Raw genomic sequence first — 18,237 nt, 5'->3', positions numbered from 1 at the left:
AGGTTAGTGTTTGTGACAATGCTGACATGCATGTGATACAAGTAATGTTTCACAATTCCTGTATACATAAACACAAAAGGAATAATTCTAAACCATTTTATTATCTCATTTGTTAGATAAACAAAGATTCTGCAAGTGACCATGCATAAGTGTATACTCCTAAATAACTTTAACATAAATATCCGGTATGGAACTGGGAAATAGCCAGAAAAATGTCCAAATAGCACAATAAGGGGGATACACGGCGAGGTGGTATGTACACAACACCCAACAGCAGCATATATACAGGTTACTATACAATTGCATCTTAGTAACATCTTAACCACCTACATAAAAGACTGAAAAAGCTTTGATTATAATGAAAAATGCCAAAACTTAAAACAAAAATTCCAATCCAGGTATAGAACCTATGAGGTTCCTTTCAGCAGCTCCTGAGAACAGTCAACAATGGCCAAGGCACAGTGCAGTCAGATTATCAACCTATACGATGTCCTCAGGAAACAGCAGCGGATGACACGAAGGTCGCCAAAGGTGGCAAGATAGCCGCCTTGGGCAGTGAGTGTATACTGGGCTCCGGATGATGTCTACTCCTCCACGACCGTTTCTTCGACCTCAAGCAAAAACTCAATAACCTCCTCTTCCATGTTATCCTCATGGCTATAGATCTCATCTGTATCTACACCTGTAATCAGTCAAAGTAATTAGGGCTTGTTTCACCAACATATTTGCCAACTCGATATGCTATCACTTTGTCTGCCAAGATGCAACTCACTTTATGACAGATAATACATGTTTACTATCAAATGGCCCATAAGTGCAAGTTACAATTGTTTATTTTTCAGGACACTATCAATGATATTTAACACAAAAGAATCTTGGGAGTTCAAATTCCTAACTACATCAGAGGCAAAGAAATTATGTAAGCACTAGTATGTTCTTTAACAAAACAAAATATATTAAGCAAAGTGATCAAGAGACCTAGTGAGTGAGTTTAGTTTTATGCCACACTCAGCAATATTCCAGCTATATGGCAGCGGTCTGTAAGTAATCGAGTCTGGACCAGACAATCCAGTCATCAACAACATGAGCATCGATCTGCGCAATTGGGAACTGATGACATGTGTGGTGTCAACCAAGTCAGCGAGCCTGACCATCCGATCCCGTTAGTTGCCTCTTACGACAAGCATAGTCGCCCTTTTGCAGCAAGCATGGGTTGCTGAAGGCCTATTCTACCCTGGGACCTTCAGGGGTCTCAAGAGACCTAAATACTGAAAATTATGATGGAAAACATTAGCCAGCAGCTTTTCAAATTTGGCAGAGTTTAAAGGGGCACTGATGCAGTGCGATTAATGTTTTGTGCCCACAATACTGAGACAGATGGCCGGTCCCTGCACTCTCGACCAGCACGGACACACCACAGTAGAATTTCTTAAACCTAAATGATGGGATGACAAAAATGATTGATGCCCATCAGATGTTATTATTTGAAAATATTCATGGTAGGTTTTGTCTGATTGTTAAAAAGTATCCCAGCAATGTAATAGAGTATCTCTGCAGTGTGGGCTTTCTGGGATTTTCTGATGGTATGACTGATCCAATTTGCTCCTATTTCTGTGTGGTTTAGCTCGAGATTCAAACACATCATGCAACAATATGAAATCCATTGACCCATAATAATAAAAATACACATTTGATTTGTTTGAATACATAAACTAAATCAACCCTCACTTTACCACTGCCACAAAAATCTGAAAATTTACTGAGGTAAATAGGCATATGCAGTTTTGAATTTTAGGTCACAATAAATGCTAAGTGTATTGCTTACGCAACAACATAGTTCTGTGCATATCATCAAAAACCTATATTCTGTCCTAAACTGCCCATGTAAAAATGTTCTCTGCAAAGGATTAACCGCCAAAGAGTTGATTGATTTCTCATTGTTGGGGAAGAAACAATAACAAACCACTCCCAGGAACATGCTCTGAATCAGAGTCCCTTTAATTTGCACTGACTTAAAAACGTGTGCTGCTGTGAGCAATATTTTGAGAAACTCACCATTCCTGAGAGCTAGTCTCAATTCCTTCCTGTTCTCGTATTCCTCAGTCCTCTTAGCACGGTACTGCTGGAATTCTTCCATCATGGCGTGGCGCTTCTCCAGCAGCTCCTGTAGGAAGTACATTTATCACGTGTCAGGTGGCACATTGTAATCAAAACTGTTGTAACAGACATTTAGTTGGGACATGCCTTCAAGTCACGGGTGTCATGATGGCCTTGATGTGTCACAATGGCCTTGACGTGTGATAACCTCATCGTGTCAAAACGGCCACAATGTGTCATAATTTCCTTGATGTGTCATAATGGCCCTAATGTGTCCACATGCATTTGTGTGCAACAAAATGTAGTCACAATTACCTTGCTGATGTTGTCAATGGGTCGTTGGCCAGTTGAGACATTCACATGTATCAACCATGCCACATAACAGGGATGTTACTATATCTCACCTCAAAGTAAAACCTGACACTACCACTCTACCAGCAGTCAGAAAAACAACACATGACCTCATTTCGGATTCAGGGAGTTCATAATAGCAGTGCGGCAGCCAGGATTTCCTTAGAAGGGGCCAACTGGCTTAAGTTTTGAAAATGTGGGCCAATAAGAAAATCAGAAAACCATGTGTCTCCATGGTTACTCTTGAACACTTACAGCTAAAAATATTCTATGTGAAGTTTTTAGGGATAAAAGTAAAATCTCTACATCTGTTATAGCGTTTGTCATAGGAAGGCCAAGGAAATGTAGGTAACCATGACAACTGAAACGTGTACCCAATGACTAGGCCTTGTAGCTCCTGTTTCTGTTTTTGCCTGCTAGGTCAAGATTTTCAGCAACATCAATTCTATCTCAGAAAAACCATCGATAGCTTTGGTATTTTGATTGCCTGCCTCTTGTGGTTCTACGTAGCTGACAAGTGATATTTTTTGCTGGTTTTCATATGTAAAATAATCTGTTAACCTTCTCTTTGACATTCTGAAGTCCAACAACTCATGATACTTCTGGTGATAAACTCCATACAACACATCAACCTTGAAGCTCCACCATGTGATACAAGCTCCTTACATCAAACATATTAATGTTTCACAATGCAAATACCCACCCTTGCAATGTGTGGAGCTTCAGAAACCTTGTTAATACTATAGTGGCTTCTTTCTGGTTACGGAAAGGGACAAGTAGTTACTAATGTTTTTTGTTTAGTATGGACATTTAGTTAAACTGACACTGTTTTCTGAATTACTGTTATGAATTAAAATAACCATGTAGCAAAGGTAACCCCATGTGTGCTTAAATGTGTATAAGATTGTAAATTTAGGTGCACAAGTTTATGAATAAAGCACAAGGTATGTACAATTTGCGGGAATCCTGCAATTAAACAGTCTGGCTGCATCACTATAATGGGCACTAAATTCTTATTTCAAATGGCACACTGAAATCTCACTGGGGGGCAAAGTGTATAAACTGATTAGAGTCTGAAGTAACCTTAAACAGTGTAATTCTTCAAAGGTGTTTAGAATCATATGGATGTCTTGATTTACTAAGTTTCTTGGCTAGTTCTTGCCACCCTTTGTTCATCCATCTGATAAAGGGACATGAACTAGTCCAGAAACACTTCGAAAGATAAATCAGGAAGTTGCTATTCATACAATCTGTCTTGTACTACAAACAAAGTCTCTCCATACCCGAACAAGGTGTTTGTGTTGGCTGAATCTCGATAAACTCCAAATGATGCTTAGGTAGAACACTACCTATGTGCTTCTATATGGAGCCATGCTCAGTTTCATAAATGTAATACTTATATATGATACATATGAAAGTGCATGTGTGTTTCAAAGGAATTAATGTCACCTTTGATGCCAGGGCTAAGTGGGACATGGTGAGCACGTGTTTTCATGTCAAGATTCAACTGTGGAAAAAGACTCATTACACTTAAATACATACCTTTGAAGCAGATTGTTTCTTGGAAATGTCCTCATTTTCAAACTGCTGAGCATATTTCTTCATGTTCTTCTTGATATCCTGTTGCAGAAAAACAGAATAAATATGGCAATCTGAAATATGTTGTGACAAACAACAACTCAAGCAAGTTTAACATTAGATAGTCTTGAAACAATAGACTGTCAGCATGGACTTTGCTCACTGTACAAACACCTTTCATCAAGTAACACAACAAATGAACCTGACAAAAACATTATCATTGAACAAAAGGGTCTCACTTTCCAATGTATTCAAAAAAGTGAACATTCAGTGAGTGTGTTACAGTAACCTAATACTTTCAACAACAGTGATATTGCCAACTCATATGAACATGAAATTTCATGGTTACTACTCTTATTTGGGATCACCTGTTTACCTTAATCATCTTTTCTGTCAACAGGGATGGTGGCCTTGGTCTCCATAGCAACTGACAGAACCTCTCCATTGGCTGCTTGGCCAGCAGGTTCCCTTGGAAGTTCCACAGCCAGTAGGCATTGTCCACCTGTAAGAAGCACACAGTCATTAGCAAAGAGACAAAAAAACTCTGACCTGGTACTTATTACCTGGAAAACATCCTGAAGAAAGTTGGTGAGCATTTTTAATCAGTTACAATTTACTTCAACCACAAGAAGAGACTACTGGTGGAAAATCAACTAAGCAATGTTAAGACACACAAGACTTCCACATATAAAGGAAGGAAAAAAAACACTGGCTCTCAATACACTGAACATACAGCAATAGTACAGTGATGGTACCAACCTTGTGGCCCCACCAGCTGACGGCTGAGGTAACATAGCGACCAGTGGGATCCCACTCGATGTCCGTGGCCATGAAGTGCTCTGTCTGGGTCATCACCGTCATGTCAGAAGTGTCCACAAACTCAAGGACACCATTCATACTGAAACATGGACACTTACTCAACATTTGCCTGAAGGTAGGATGCAGATGAGCGAGGCAGGTCTCGAATTACTTAGGTTACATTACAACTGGGACACATAATGAATGAAATCATTTAACAAATACTCAAAAGAGCCCTTTCTGTGTAAAGTCTCCACAGCCATTGAAATGAAATAAATATCACAAGAAGTATCACAGGTTTTTGTTATCAATTAAATATACCGAAAGGTCACCTTTTTTTCTTAAACATTCTTTAGGTAAAAACTGATGAAAGGATATTTTTGGTAATATAGTAAACATAAAAGATGATCTATTGTACAAGGAACACAACTATCACAATGCTTGGGTGCAACTAGTCTTGGTACCATGACTCAAGGCACCTGTCACAGGAGTTTGTCCTCGAAGAATGAACCTACCTCCTCAAGCCAGCCAGAATAATAAACTGTCCAGTAGGACTCCAGAACAAGTGGTTGGCAACTCGCTTCTCCAGTGTTTCTGAAAAATAAGAAATAGATTACAGTTAGGTTCGGTCTTTTAGTATGAGCTGGTTATTAATCAATGTGAGACCTTCCAATCCAGAATGACCCACCTCAACATTAGTGTTCAATAGGCAATATTCGCTAACCCATGGACTAAAAATAGAAACATGCCAAAATGTCTTGGTCTGTGAGAGCCTTAAACATCAAGCGTATCAACCTACAGTACCTGGATGAAAAAACCAAATTCTGGCTTGACATCTCTCTTAGTACATTGAATGCAGCAAATGCTACTGTCATCTAACTTTTACTACTCACTGAGATGTTCCACTTTTCCCCTTGGAAGCAGCATGTAGAACGACACAGAAATTCTGGGAGATTCACCATGGATGAAAGCGAACTTGTTTCCATTAGGTTCCCATGCAAAGGCATGGACTATCTCTGAAATGGACATATTCATAAATTAACAAAGACTTTGGCATAACCTCTCTTCATCTTACACTGTAGCATGTGTTAATGGACATCAGCAACACTCACTGACAATAAGAAAACCAGCACAGAATCTGACCTTGTCTCAATGCTTCAACTTTACCATAGCATAGAACTGATGTGAATGTAAAGAGAGTTGATGTTTCTGCCTCATTCTAGCAATTAATTGCTACAATCCCAAACTAATCTCTGAAGGTTTCACTTGTTTGGGGGCTGAGAATGAAAATTCTATAGAGACTTTCTTGGCTGACCCACAATCTGGTGACTTGTGACTTGTGTGAAGAGTGACCCCTTTAACACAAAGCCTGTATGTCAAACACTTGGAAAGCAAGTGATAGTGTTTGCAGCAATACTGTCAGGTGAACTTACCCTTTTGTTCCACCTTGTCAACAGGAATCTGCTTTTCTCTGATCCTGAACAACTCAAAGTTGTAATATATTCCCTAAAAATACATAAAAGATCTGAAACAATACAGATATAAATTGCATTTGAATTCAAAAAGGTCTCACAGGGACACTAAAGCACATAAGCCCCTTATGAACCACAGCTGCATTAAGACAAGATTCTATGAAGGCATACCAAAATAATGACTAAAGCATTTTCCTCTTTATAATTTGTCACCATGTAGTGAAACAATCGCATAGGCCACACAACCTCATGCCACTGTCTGTTTAACTTGCCTGTTATGGCAACCCAGTGGAATATGGACATTTGTAACATGGACATTTGTAACAAAGTAATTTCTGGTCATTACAGGGCAAACATAAGGCATGTTTCTGCAGTGAATGTATGTTTACTTGTCTGGAAGAATGCCTAATTACAGTGCTCGTCCATTCATATGCTGCAGATCTAACCTAAATACCTTACTCAGTCTCAGTATACGGATTCAAAGCAGTCACTGTTTTAAGCAGGATCACATCAATCTCACATCTTTGGTGTGAGTGAGAGAGTTTAGTTTTATGACGCTTTTAGGAATATGCCTGAAGAAACACTGCAGGAAACACCAGAAATGGGCTTCAAACATTGTACCCCAGTGGGGTACTGAACACGGGTTTTCATCGTGACGAACAAACAACTTGACCACTAGGTCCGCACCCCTATCTTTTGTAGCCAGTGGCTGAAACCACTTTAGCTCTCTTGACAAACACCTTATGCATAAGACTAAAGCATTTTGGACAACCTATGATATGTTGAACATGATGTGACTACTTCACACTCACGCTGTATTTGACCTGATCCTTGTCATCCACCTTCCTGGCCTTGGAATATCGGTCCACCTTCACACACAGGAAGTCTCCATTCTTCTGCCAGTGCATTTTACAGCTCGCCACATTAAACAAGTTCTTGACGCATAGTTCACTACGTCCAGGGATGTCAATCACTGTCACACGAGCTGGAACGTTTTCATGCTCGGGAACCCAGTAGGCGATGATGTTGTCGCTAGGGGACCATGAGAAGTCTCTGCCAAACGAGACAAGATTACTTGTTTACCCAAACAAAATCTGAGAAATAGCAGTGCTGAAATGATTGTCAAGATAGAATATGTAGGCTTGTACTGAATGTAAATGTGTGACATCAAATGTATACATTGACAACTTTGCTAAGGAGACAAAGAAAACAAAAATAAAATCCCCTATTACATACCTGACAGAGTCAATCTTAAAACTCTTCTTGTCCAGCAAACCAAATGACTACAAAAAACAGAAAAAAGAAGAGCTGTTATATTTTCATTACTGAAGATTTACAATCATAATGCATTTTGGGATTAAGAGAGACTTTTTAAAAATCAGAACCTCCAAATGTCTTTCTGGTGACGAACTTACAGCTGAACTTTATTACTTGTTAAACAAATATATGCTATATAGGCACCTGTGTGTAAGAATAGAAGAGTACAGAGCATTTATAAAAGGCACTTACGGGTGTTTCATAGACGCTGATTGTATCCTGGCCGATTCTGGCAAAGTAGGTGCCATCAAAGTTCCACCTGGATGGGAAGTGTCACATTAATTTTTCATGTACATATGTACAGAGTGAGCGAGGTTAACACTACTTTGAAAATGTTTTGGTGGAAACTGGAGACAAGTCCAGAAGCAGGGATCCAGATAAGGGTTGTATCAGTGTATGTGGAGATGAAAAAACATGCACTATACAGTTGGGAATAATATAGAATATGCATCAGATACGCACCACAGCAATGGTGCGTGGTCTTTGAATCATTTATGGACATATTTATATGAAAAAGTGTGGTTCTATTGTTTCCTGACCTGTTTACACAAGAGAAGCAATGTTGTGATGCATATATGAAAGGAAACACTAGATTACTGATACTGTTAAATACCTTTCAGTACTTTAAGTTTCTCCAGTACTCCTGCATTGTTAAAAAGTAAGAATACATTCTCTTGATGTTGAAAAATTATCTGGAGCCCTGCAGACGTATGGGTATAATAATCAAGATGCATTATTGGGGTACATCAAATTCTGAACATAATACATACAGATGTAACTCTGCATGGTGAATTGGGATGCTTGACACTGCTACACACCCACTGCACCCTGTGTTCTCATCTGAACAGAATCCACACATCTCAAAACTAGAACCCTGGTTTTGATAACCAGTTTAATTCTACTAGAGTCCAAACATACAAAATGATTTCAATTACCGAATCAAGAATACTTGTTACTCATATTTCTCTATAACATGTAAACCTGCAAATACGAATGGTTTCTTTGACACAAGATGACTCTTGAATGAGAATAGTGTTCTGAACTGTCACAAAAGTAATGATGATAGAAGCTGGTGATAACACTCACTTGAAGATGGGCCATGTGCCCTGACTTTCACAGTGGAAACCTCTCTTCTTCTGGCCTGTCCTGATATCCCATATGATTATAGCCTGGGGGTCCTCATGACTGTCCTGGAGGGGACTGAATGTCACCAGGTACCTGCACAGCAACAAAACCATTCATAATTACTGTAATTGCACATTTCTCTTATATTATGCACAGCAACAGAAATGCCGTTGACAATTACTACTGAAAGACTATGTGACTGCCTAGCCTATGATACAAGACAATTAGGCCAGTATGTACATATATCATGACTAAAGAATGTTTGCTGCAATGATATCAGACTTCACATCAAAAGCAGGGGTTCAAATTTTTTTTATAAGCCATGTGCCAACTGATTTTTCTTCAAGTTTCCCTACAGGTCAAAAGTCTAAGACTTGTGTGTCACACACAAAATACTGCTTCAAAAATAACTTGAGGAACTCTATTTACAAGCATGGTGTATCAGTCCATTTATCAGATGTAGTTGGCACATGAAGAACCTTAAGCACCTCTGGTGTGTTCTTAACAATAGCAGCATTGTCCAACTTCTTTTCATCAATTTCAAGTCAGAGAATACTTCATGTAATGAAGCAGGACAGCTGTAATGCACAATCTGCCTCACATCAACGCTGACCATGTGGTGGGAAGCCAGGCCCATTCATTACAATGTGTTTTCAGTTACAATATCACAATCATATGTAACCAAGGTAACAGTACTGACCTTTCACATGGAGAGAAATCAATAAGCTGGACCCCAGGATGGCTAAATCTCATGATCTGTTCAAACTTCTCCCCGCCCCACAGAGCAATGCCCTTCTGATGGAAAGTGGCCAAGTAAGTTCCCTGCGGTGACCATCTTGCATATGTCTCAGTCCATCTCTGCAGAAAGATCACATAGTTACTATGGCATAGGGAGTGAATGTTGACATTGACTGTACCTACTCTTAATACCATATTAGCTAATATTACTGTCCAACTATAAAGGCACATTAGCGAAATGAACAGGTGAATTACAAGCAAATATTCAAACTAGCTGTATAAACTCCTTTTACTGAAAGCTGATGAATCTACGAAAAATGGAAAAGACAACATGATAAGGAAATCTTTATCCCAGCATGAGCAAAGCTAACTTACCGCTCTTTCCTCAATCAAAGTCGGCTCAGACCCAGAGTTGAGGAATATTGCGGTTTTCTCACCTCCCTCATAGATAACACTGTACTGGTCACGGCAGTCTTTGTTCTGCAGCCAGTAGCGAAGGTTGCCCTGGAAACATAATGAAGAACATAATGGAAATGAAAACAAAAAGGTAAATTGGTTACCTAACAATGCAATTTCATAGCAAAGTCAACAGACTTCACTCTAAAACTCTTAATGTTCTGCCTGAAAATAATGGTTGCAACACGCTCTGTTGCTCTGATTGCAAGAGGACTAAGACTATCTTACAAAATCTGTTTATCTAAAACCACTGGTACCTACATCATACAACAGTCTTGTTCAGATAATGTTTACTGAAATCAAGACTACAAGAAATCCATGTTAACTTACTGGATCATGATACGGCTTTGGTTCTGGTAGAGTCCACTCCTCAGGAACATTTTCATACCTAAACAACAAATGGAACACAATTACAAGTGAATTATTACACACACTCACTAATTACAATTTACATGATTGATAAATCCTTGCTGACTCAAAATCTGGAGAAGTAAATCAATGACCACCACGCTGATTGTCTTTAGAACTTCACACTAACATGTGATCAGTCCTTTCTTAGGACCTCTGTCCAATATTTTCTTTGATTCATGAACATTTTCTCATACTGGTTGTCCAAATTGCTAAATAGCAAGAACTATCAAAAGATACTAAATAATCAATCTGGTTTACATGATGACACACTGTATCCAGGAATATTCTACTGATGAGACAGCCAACTAAGTAACTGAATTTCCACATCCTAAATACTCAAGTGTGTCATTTCTCATCCAAAACCGTATGTTGACAATATTGGTTATATTTTCCAGACACAACCATGTGCTATCTTTACATACCTGTCAAAGTCCGAGAAGAGATTGACAGCAAATGTATGCATCCTGTCAAGCTTGTAACCATTAGTCATCTTAACTGCTTCTTGTGCATGCAGAGGGGACGTGTACTCCAAGAAGATGTAACTGAAAGTGACATCAAGGAAAGATTACTAACATAAAATTCTAGTCCTTTCAACTTTCACACGATCTTGATTCATCAGAACAGTGGCTATGTTGAATCCTGTAGTCTGTGACTTTAGCATCTGGTCCACAGCCTGACCCTTTTATAAGTTCTTTCGGTCAAGTTATTTAGTCTGGTGAGATTGGTTTGGATTTATTCTGTGTGATGAGCCAACACAACAGCTACTAATCTACTTCTTTTCTAGCCCCATAAACTTTGATACTAAAATCTATATGTGAACAACACAATAAAATGATGATATGAGACAGATTTGACATAATCATGTCAATTGGTTTACAAGATTTTCATACAGGCTGTCTAACTTTCATTAAAGTATCCAACATGAACTCGCTTTTCTTATAATTCATATCACTTAATTTTGCTTGTGAGTGATCAAAAATGAAGATGTTCCCTTTAATTCCTTAGCAGGAAATTTATACCACAGAATGTACGAACTTTACCAGCTACCGTCAGCAAATATTCTGTATCAAACACACCTGAACCTATTACATTCAGTACCAGATATAGCTACAAGAGCACGAGAATTTTACAAAAGTCTATGTTTGGAAAAGTATAAAGTCACAGAACACCTATGCATCAGTATCATAATTTTTCAGCAGTTGTTAATCATCAAACTTCAGGTAGCCATAACTATAATGTTGGAAAGCATTCATCAGTCACAGTTAACTGTAAACAGAAGCTAAAATCATGATTGTTTCTATGGATGCTAAGAGTTTTTGATTGATCATACCCTTTTGTCTTGCCATCTTTCTCCGGGTAAAATTCATTGACAATATTGCCAAATTTGGAGAACAACTTCCTGATAACATTTTGCAGTTTTTCCAGTCTTTCTGGTCCAACTTCAGGAACGTTGTCCACCACTATGACAGAGTCAATTCCATCAGTTGGCTTTGGCCTGGACTTCAACAAGTCTGGATATAACTCTGTGATTAAAAAATTATTTTGTTAGCACATAACTGCAGAAATCATGAAGGGTCAACAGGGTCAAGAAAGAACAAATGGATAAAGTTCCTCCGGAACAAATGGCCATAATGGATTATCTTACTTCACACATAAATGTCGCTGTCTGATTGGATGAGTTGTCTTCTATTATTTTCAATGCACCCTGTGTACAAGTGAGGTGAATTGCAATACACCGCGCTGCCAAAAGCATCCCATTCGGTACTTCGTGGTAGTTACTTTTTTTTATCTCGAATAACATTAAATCATGCGTGATGCATGGAAATTACCAATATTTTGCAAATGGAAATCAATGGAAGGGAGATAACTCTAAATCCGTTTTACTTGTGTCATCCACAAAATATAGCAATGGCTACGAAATTATGTGACTCTCTTTCCAATAAATAAGTTTCGAAAAAACGTTCAAATCTAGTTCCTGTGAATATTAAGAAGGGGAATTACATCGTGGTGACTTTACTAAGACAATACCTACGGGTAAAAACAGCAAAATGCAAGATTCATATTTTGATCCACCACACAGGTTGGCTGAAGTATATGATCTGATAGCCATACTTCAAACAGTTCAAAATCAACACTGAGGTGTTAGGTAAGATAAATATGTTGATCACTGGTCCCTTAGGGACCATGGGTTGAGGAACCCTTGATGTTTCCTTATGTGCCTTCTCCAGGTATCAACGGTACCTGAACACATGTCCCCCGGCAGACCAGTGAACAACTTTTAATGTCATATATATTCCAAAATCTAATGATCATAAACAGGTGTTTCACATTGATAGAAAATAATAAACTTCAGTCCAGAAATCCAGACTTGAAAACTGGAAAAAAATTGTAACCACTGATGGAAGTGTTATATCACTTGGGGCCTTTAGTTATTCTTGTGAGTTCTTTAGTACAGTCATAACTTGCCATAACACGGGTCTTGGGGTCCACAGATGACCCCCTGCATTATTAGACATCCGTGTTACAGTACCTATTACATAATGTGGAACAAAGGCCAAGTAAGATCATATTTTCCAAGGACATAACAAAACTGCTATTTTGTGTATTGTGCCCAGTCAAAAATATATCGTATCGTTCAAGGTGAAAATAAACAAACTTTGAAAATGAAAACATATATATGTACGGGAAACTTGCCACCAAAAATCACTAGACATAACTTAATTGTTGTTCCTATTATGCTACCTGTTATCAAAGATGTATATTTATGTGAATATACATCTTTGCTGTTATTCAACTAAGTCGGAAGTAGCGATCAGCTGTGCACAGATGTTTTGGTCCAATGTAACAGTGATTCAGGTAAAAACGATCCGACAATATTACATCAAAGAACTTCTATTCCATTATCAGAATATTTTAAATATTAAGCAGTTACTGTAACAGATTATTTTACATTGCTATTTGGCTAGTATATAATGCATGTTTTCTGCAACCATACTTAATATAACAATGAACACAAGCTGTTACCAGTCTCAGGGATTGACTTGGGCCGCGATATCACGATTTTCTCGCACCAGTTGCGTTAAAATCTCACTCAAATCTACCTGCAGCGATTTATAATCGCATCCTGCTCACCTGTATGATAGGAAGTTTTTAAATCTGTTTTACTGAGAAAGCATTTGTCATTATTTTGTCCTGTCAAAGATATTCCCGTTGCTTTTTACCTATTTTTAATCTTCGAAACATAACTTCTGGTATGGAACATCGAACATCGTTACACAGTGCTGCACAAAATGAGCTGCGCTGCAAGGAATATAGCAAACTGGACCTCGAAGTACTGTGTTGTTTATGCACTGTGCGACGGTGTACAGAGTTCACATTCAGATTTTGTGTTCTGCAACGTCACACAAAGGGCGGCTACTAACGAAACCATCTTATTCAATATCAAAGTCTTTAAATTCTTAAAGACTACAAATGAAAATGAAGAAACAATTTGACCTACTCAACACCGTAGGCCAAAAATTGGCCAAGACATCACCAGTCCCCAGGAGCTGTAGGTCGAAAAAACGACCAGTCAGTAGTTGCATCAAAATGATTTATACTTTTAGGAACCTAACTAACATATGATTCATTTATCAAATCTATCACTCTTCATAATGCCTGTCAACACTTATTACATTTCAGATGGCCATATTTTATTGACAAGATTAGAATTGTTAACTATTTTCCGCAATGTTATTGAAAAAAAAACTATTCTCACACACATGCTTCGGCAACAGGTCCACATCCGAGTTCTCAGTGAGCAAATCAACAATGCGTAGAGGATATAATTAAACAAATCACATAAACTGAAGAATAAAATCAACAACAGTACTCATAAAAATTGTCTAACGAACATTATAACTTACTTATTTCAATCTTTATTGTGCGATCGTGTCATGTCATTCTTTCTCGTTTGTAGGGGATGGGGGTAACAGTATCCATTGCTGTTATCGGATTGGCTGACTTAGGTCACTTGTCAGATTTTGACCAATCACGATCCTTACTGCAGACTGAGGCTAAAAAGCATCATTAGAAACCAATGTTTATCCAATAAAACCGCTTCTTACAACTATGAAATTACTCTTGGCAAGGATACAGTCATTTTGTTGATGTTCAGAGCTTTCGAATGATACCCGCCATCAAACGAATCACCTCACATGTTATTCAGTATCAGACAAAGATTCTAAAATGGAGGTTTTTCACGCTGTACGTGTTGTATCACGTTACCAAGCGAATTGCCACTGATATCGGGAAATACACAACCATACATATTACTTCAGAAATCTTTCTAGAATAATTTTCTGATCGTGTATAAATGAACATATGAAAGAAAAAGTGAAGGGGATGTCATGACTTGTTACAAATAGAAAAAAATGCTCCAGGTTTTTCTTCCTCTGTGGTTCATCTAGACATATAAATGTCTATTCCTGCATTTTCATTACAAATTAACTTATTTAAGTTGTAGTCTTATTACGTGAAAAATATGATAAAAATAACTTTCATATTTATAAACAGTAAGATTAGTCCTTTCAACTGGTGTATGATATGCAGTAGCAATAATGATTTATAAGTTGATATTTTCTCTTGATAAACATAAACTTCATCTATGACCTCGCAGTTGCTAGGAACTCGGTGTCATGGCAGTATATGCCGCTGGTTGACTGGTGTTGAAAGAGTTAAGTCGTTGACCTTGATGACAACCAGAATGCAGACACAAATGGTGATGCTAGTAGATCTACAGACTTTTAATTCATTGCAATTGAGGATTGCTTGACTTGAAATTAATTATGACAATGTCTTATTTGTCTCGTTTTCTATTTCTTCTGAACGATCATGAACAGTTAAATCTCATAAGATTTGAAAAAATCTCATGCTTTTGATCCCATGTGAGATTTTATCTCACATGTTTTCTGAGCCAGATTTATCCCTGCAGTCTGGATACATTTAATGTAGGAGACAGTTTCACAAGTCACTGCTGACTTCCCACAGTACTTGCAACTTTCATTGTGAAAAAAACCCAAAATGTTGGCCATTTAATTGTTGAAAATGACTTCAATGAGTCAATAATGCGGGTCTCAGAGTCCATGGATTACGAGAGTGTAATCTGTTCGTGATTGTTAAGAATAATGTGAAATTGGTGCTATCGCGGTAGGCGTGAAAAATGGGTGAGTGAGTGAGTTTAGTTTTACGTCGCACATAGCAATATTCCAGCTATATGGCGACGGTCTGTAAATAATCGAGTCTGGACCAGACAATCCAGTGATCAACAACATGAGCATCGATCTGCGCAATGGGGAACCGATGACATGTGTCAACCAAGTCAGCTAGTCTGACCACCCGATCCCGTTAGTCGCCTCTTACGACAAGCTGAGTCGCCTTTTATGGCAAGCATGGGTTGCTGAAGGCCTATTCTACCCCGGGACCTTCACAGGTCGCGTGAAAAATGGACCCAAATAAATATGGTAAGTGGAAGTTGTACACGTTTGGAATGAGTTAATGCCATTCTCTCATGGTGTTTCTGTTGTTTCTGTCAACAGTTTTAATAAATAAAATTGAGACTGAATTTAATGAAATAAAATATGGTTTCTCACACCATACATTCTGGGATGACTGTGTTTTACTGCACCAGAGCGTGGTGTGTTGCATCAAAGTAAACATTGTAAGTACTCGTTGTAACTCAACTGATAGCATGTCTTGTCTTTCATAAGTTACTACTACGATGTTGGTATTATTATTATTGAGAAAACCCTGCATGTTCTAAGCATCTGAAACACAATGGATATGTACGATAAATACTGTCAGTTGCCATCCGCACTGAATCTCTCTAGTTTACGTAATTCATGAGAGCGCAACAGCAGATTTGTTGATGCGCTATTTTCGATTTCGTGAAGGGGTGTGACCGCAGTTCAACTTTTTAATGATAGCCTAGGATTACACCATGGTATCATGAAGCGCGTTATTGCGAGGGATGACTGTAATTGTTGTGTTAGGTTTTGCAACTTTTGGGAAAGAGTTCCGCCCATACAATCGCTCCTTTACATGTAATATTTCCTCCTTCCCTGGTCTAATATTCCATCACTGAAATTATTGTTCATTATAGTTTTCTTATGCCTGTTCTAATTTATTGAATGTATATTTAGGGCGAGGTATGCATGTCAGTTTGTAAATATGACTTTTGATTGGGGTTGGGGGTACAGGTGGAAGTCTTACCCTCAGATCTTTGCACTCCTACACACCTGCATATGTTTTGCACAACTTATTCAGGAAGTCGGTCTGGCAACATGACAGCTGGTGCGTATGAAGATATATTTAATGACAAAAGCATAATCGAAATCGCTAACATTGGGCATCTAAACAAATCCAATTTACTTTTACAAAATGCATCCTCCTTGTAAAACCATATGGACTTGTGCAAACATGTGACACATATGGAGTAGAAAATATCCTTCGGTGTGAGTTTGCAGTCCTTATATCAAACACACAAAGTCTTACCTTCATCGGTAACATTATCAACGAAATCTTCTGGATCGCTAAAATCTGGCTCATCCTCGTAAGCATGGTCATAATCGTTATCGTTTTGAGATTCTGATCTCCGTTTTCCCTCCATCTCACCGTGCCCGGCCGCCATGTTGAAAACCTCGTGGTCATGCCGGCTGGATTGCGCATGTCATTAATACGAAAATATTGCTTATATGTGTATTGATATTAAGAATACAAATATTTTTAAATATGCAATATTTTTAAAAATACATATTCAACAATCTACAGAATATGAAATACTGTCTTTGTTAAAGTTCAAAGTCGAGTCTTGTGGCAGTAAAATGGCAAAGGGAGGTAACTCGATTCACCATTGGCACGGTCTATGTTTTAGCATGTTCATTGTTCTTGAGATCGATCCTGTTTGAAACTTTTTACATAAAGTGTATGTTGTTTCAACCCATTTAATCTGTATAGGTTTACATTTAGATTTACCTTATGTACGTCCATGTCCATGCCAAATCAGCATGATCATACATATTACATTATTATCAAATGTGTTAAGAAGAGATATAATCCATAGCGGTACAACATATGGACTTTAAATACACAGATGGTTTCTCTAATTTTACCAAGAACACCCCGAAGACGGCGCTGTTACACTAGTGTGAAAAACCCCTTAATCTTAGAACATCCCGAAAAATAATAATGTAGTAGTTGTAAATGAAACAAATATGATAAATGTTCAAAAACTTAATAACCTTAATTTCGACAAGTTAAAAGTGATGGCCCCAAACCACATAGATTTTGTAAAATCTAACTACTTTCCAAAGTAATGTTTTAACTACATCCTCTACTGCCATATTAACATGCTCTGCTTTGACTGAAACCATGAACAATCTATAACACCTGTTAGAGTCTCCCTGATGAAAGCAAGTGATTTCATGGAACTCAACATGGCATCTCCCACTGCAGAGTGGACAGAGTGTAGAAATGCCGCGACAGTTTATTTCCCAGAGTTTCGGAAATAAACGTTTTTTTCACATATTTTGTCAACAAGCAAAAAAAAAGCCAAGGCAATTGTCTTCCATGCTGGTGTGATTGCGTCAGACGCTTCTCACATCAACTACTACTTTGCCTGGCCAAATAAAATTGGAATAAAAAATAAAACAACAAAAAAACATGTACAAGTACTCCAACTCTTACACACACGCACGCACGCACGCACGCACGCACGCACGCACGCACGCACGCAGGATCCAGTCAAAACAAACTAAGAATATAAAACGGAATTTACGGCATCGTCCAATACGCGATCAATATTTATCGATAGACAATCACTTTGCAGGGGAGTGAAGACGCTCAGGATGATCAGATG

General features: G+C 38.2%; 1 protein-coding gene across 1 annotated transcript; it reads right to left on the bottom strand.

Annotated features, from left to right (window-relative positions):
• Window positions 1-82: 82 nt before the first annotated feature.
• Window positions 83-17,059, bottom strand: LOC137285166 (eukaryotic translation initiation factor 3 subunit B-like). Its single transcript, XM_067817404.1, has 18 exons — window positions 16,875-17,059; window positions 11,674-11,866; window positions 10,766-10,885; window positions 10,263-10,320; window positions 9,852-9,980; window positions 9,439-9,596; window positions 8,700-8,831; window positions 7,806-7,872; window positions 7,533-7,579; window positions 7,109-7,349; window positions 6,258-6,330; window positions 5,718-5,840; window positions 5,340-5,418; window positions 4,786-4,924; window positions 4,403-4,528; window positions 3,991-4,068; window positions 2,056-2,164; window positions 83-682 (listed from the first exon to the last, which is right to left on the bottom strand). Exons 1-18 carry the CDS (start codon window positions 17,008-17,010, stop codon window positions 585-587), a joined length of 2,106 nt encoding a protein of 701 aa, XP_067673505.1. The 5' UTR covers window positions 17,011-17,059; the 3' UTR covers window positions 83-584.
• Between the last annotated feature and the right edge of the window lie 1,178 nt (window positions 17,060-18,237).

Source organism: Haliotis asinina, chromosome 5, assembly GCF_037392515.1.
Source record: "Haliotis asinina isolate JCU_RB_2024 chromosome 5, JCU_Hal_asi_v2, whole genome shotgun sequence".
NCBI classification, from domain to species: Eukaryota; Metazoa; Mollusca; class Gastropoda; order Lepetellida; family Haliotidae; genus Haliotis; species Haliotis asinina.
This window is presented reverse-complemented; position numbering and strand designations above follow the sequence as displayed.

What these genes read in the sequence shown, in the direction of transcription:
- LOC137285166 (XM_067817404.1), bottom strand. Translation starts at nt 17,010, where the DNA reads ATGGCGGCCGGGCACGGTGAGATGGAGGGAAAACGGAGATCAGAATCT. An exon ending in GATTTCTCTCCATGTGAAAG is followed by an intron (nt 8,832 to 9,438) that starts GTCAGTACTGTT and finishes GTTGCTGTGCAG; the next exon opens with GTACCTGGTGACATTCAGTC. An exon ending in TGACAGAAAAGATGATTAAG is followed by an intron (nt 4,069 to 4,402) that starts GTAAACAGGTGA and finishes TTTCTGCAACAG; the next exon opens with GATATCAAGAAGAACATGAA.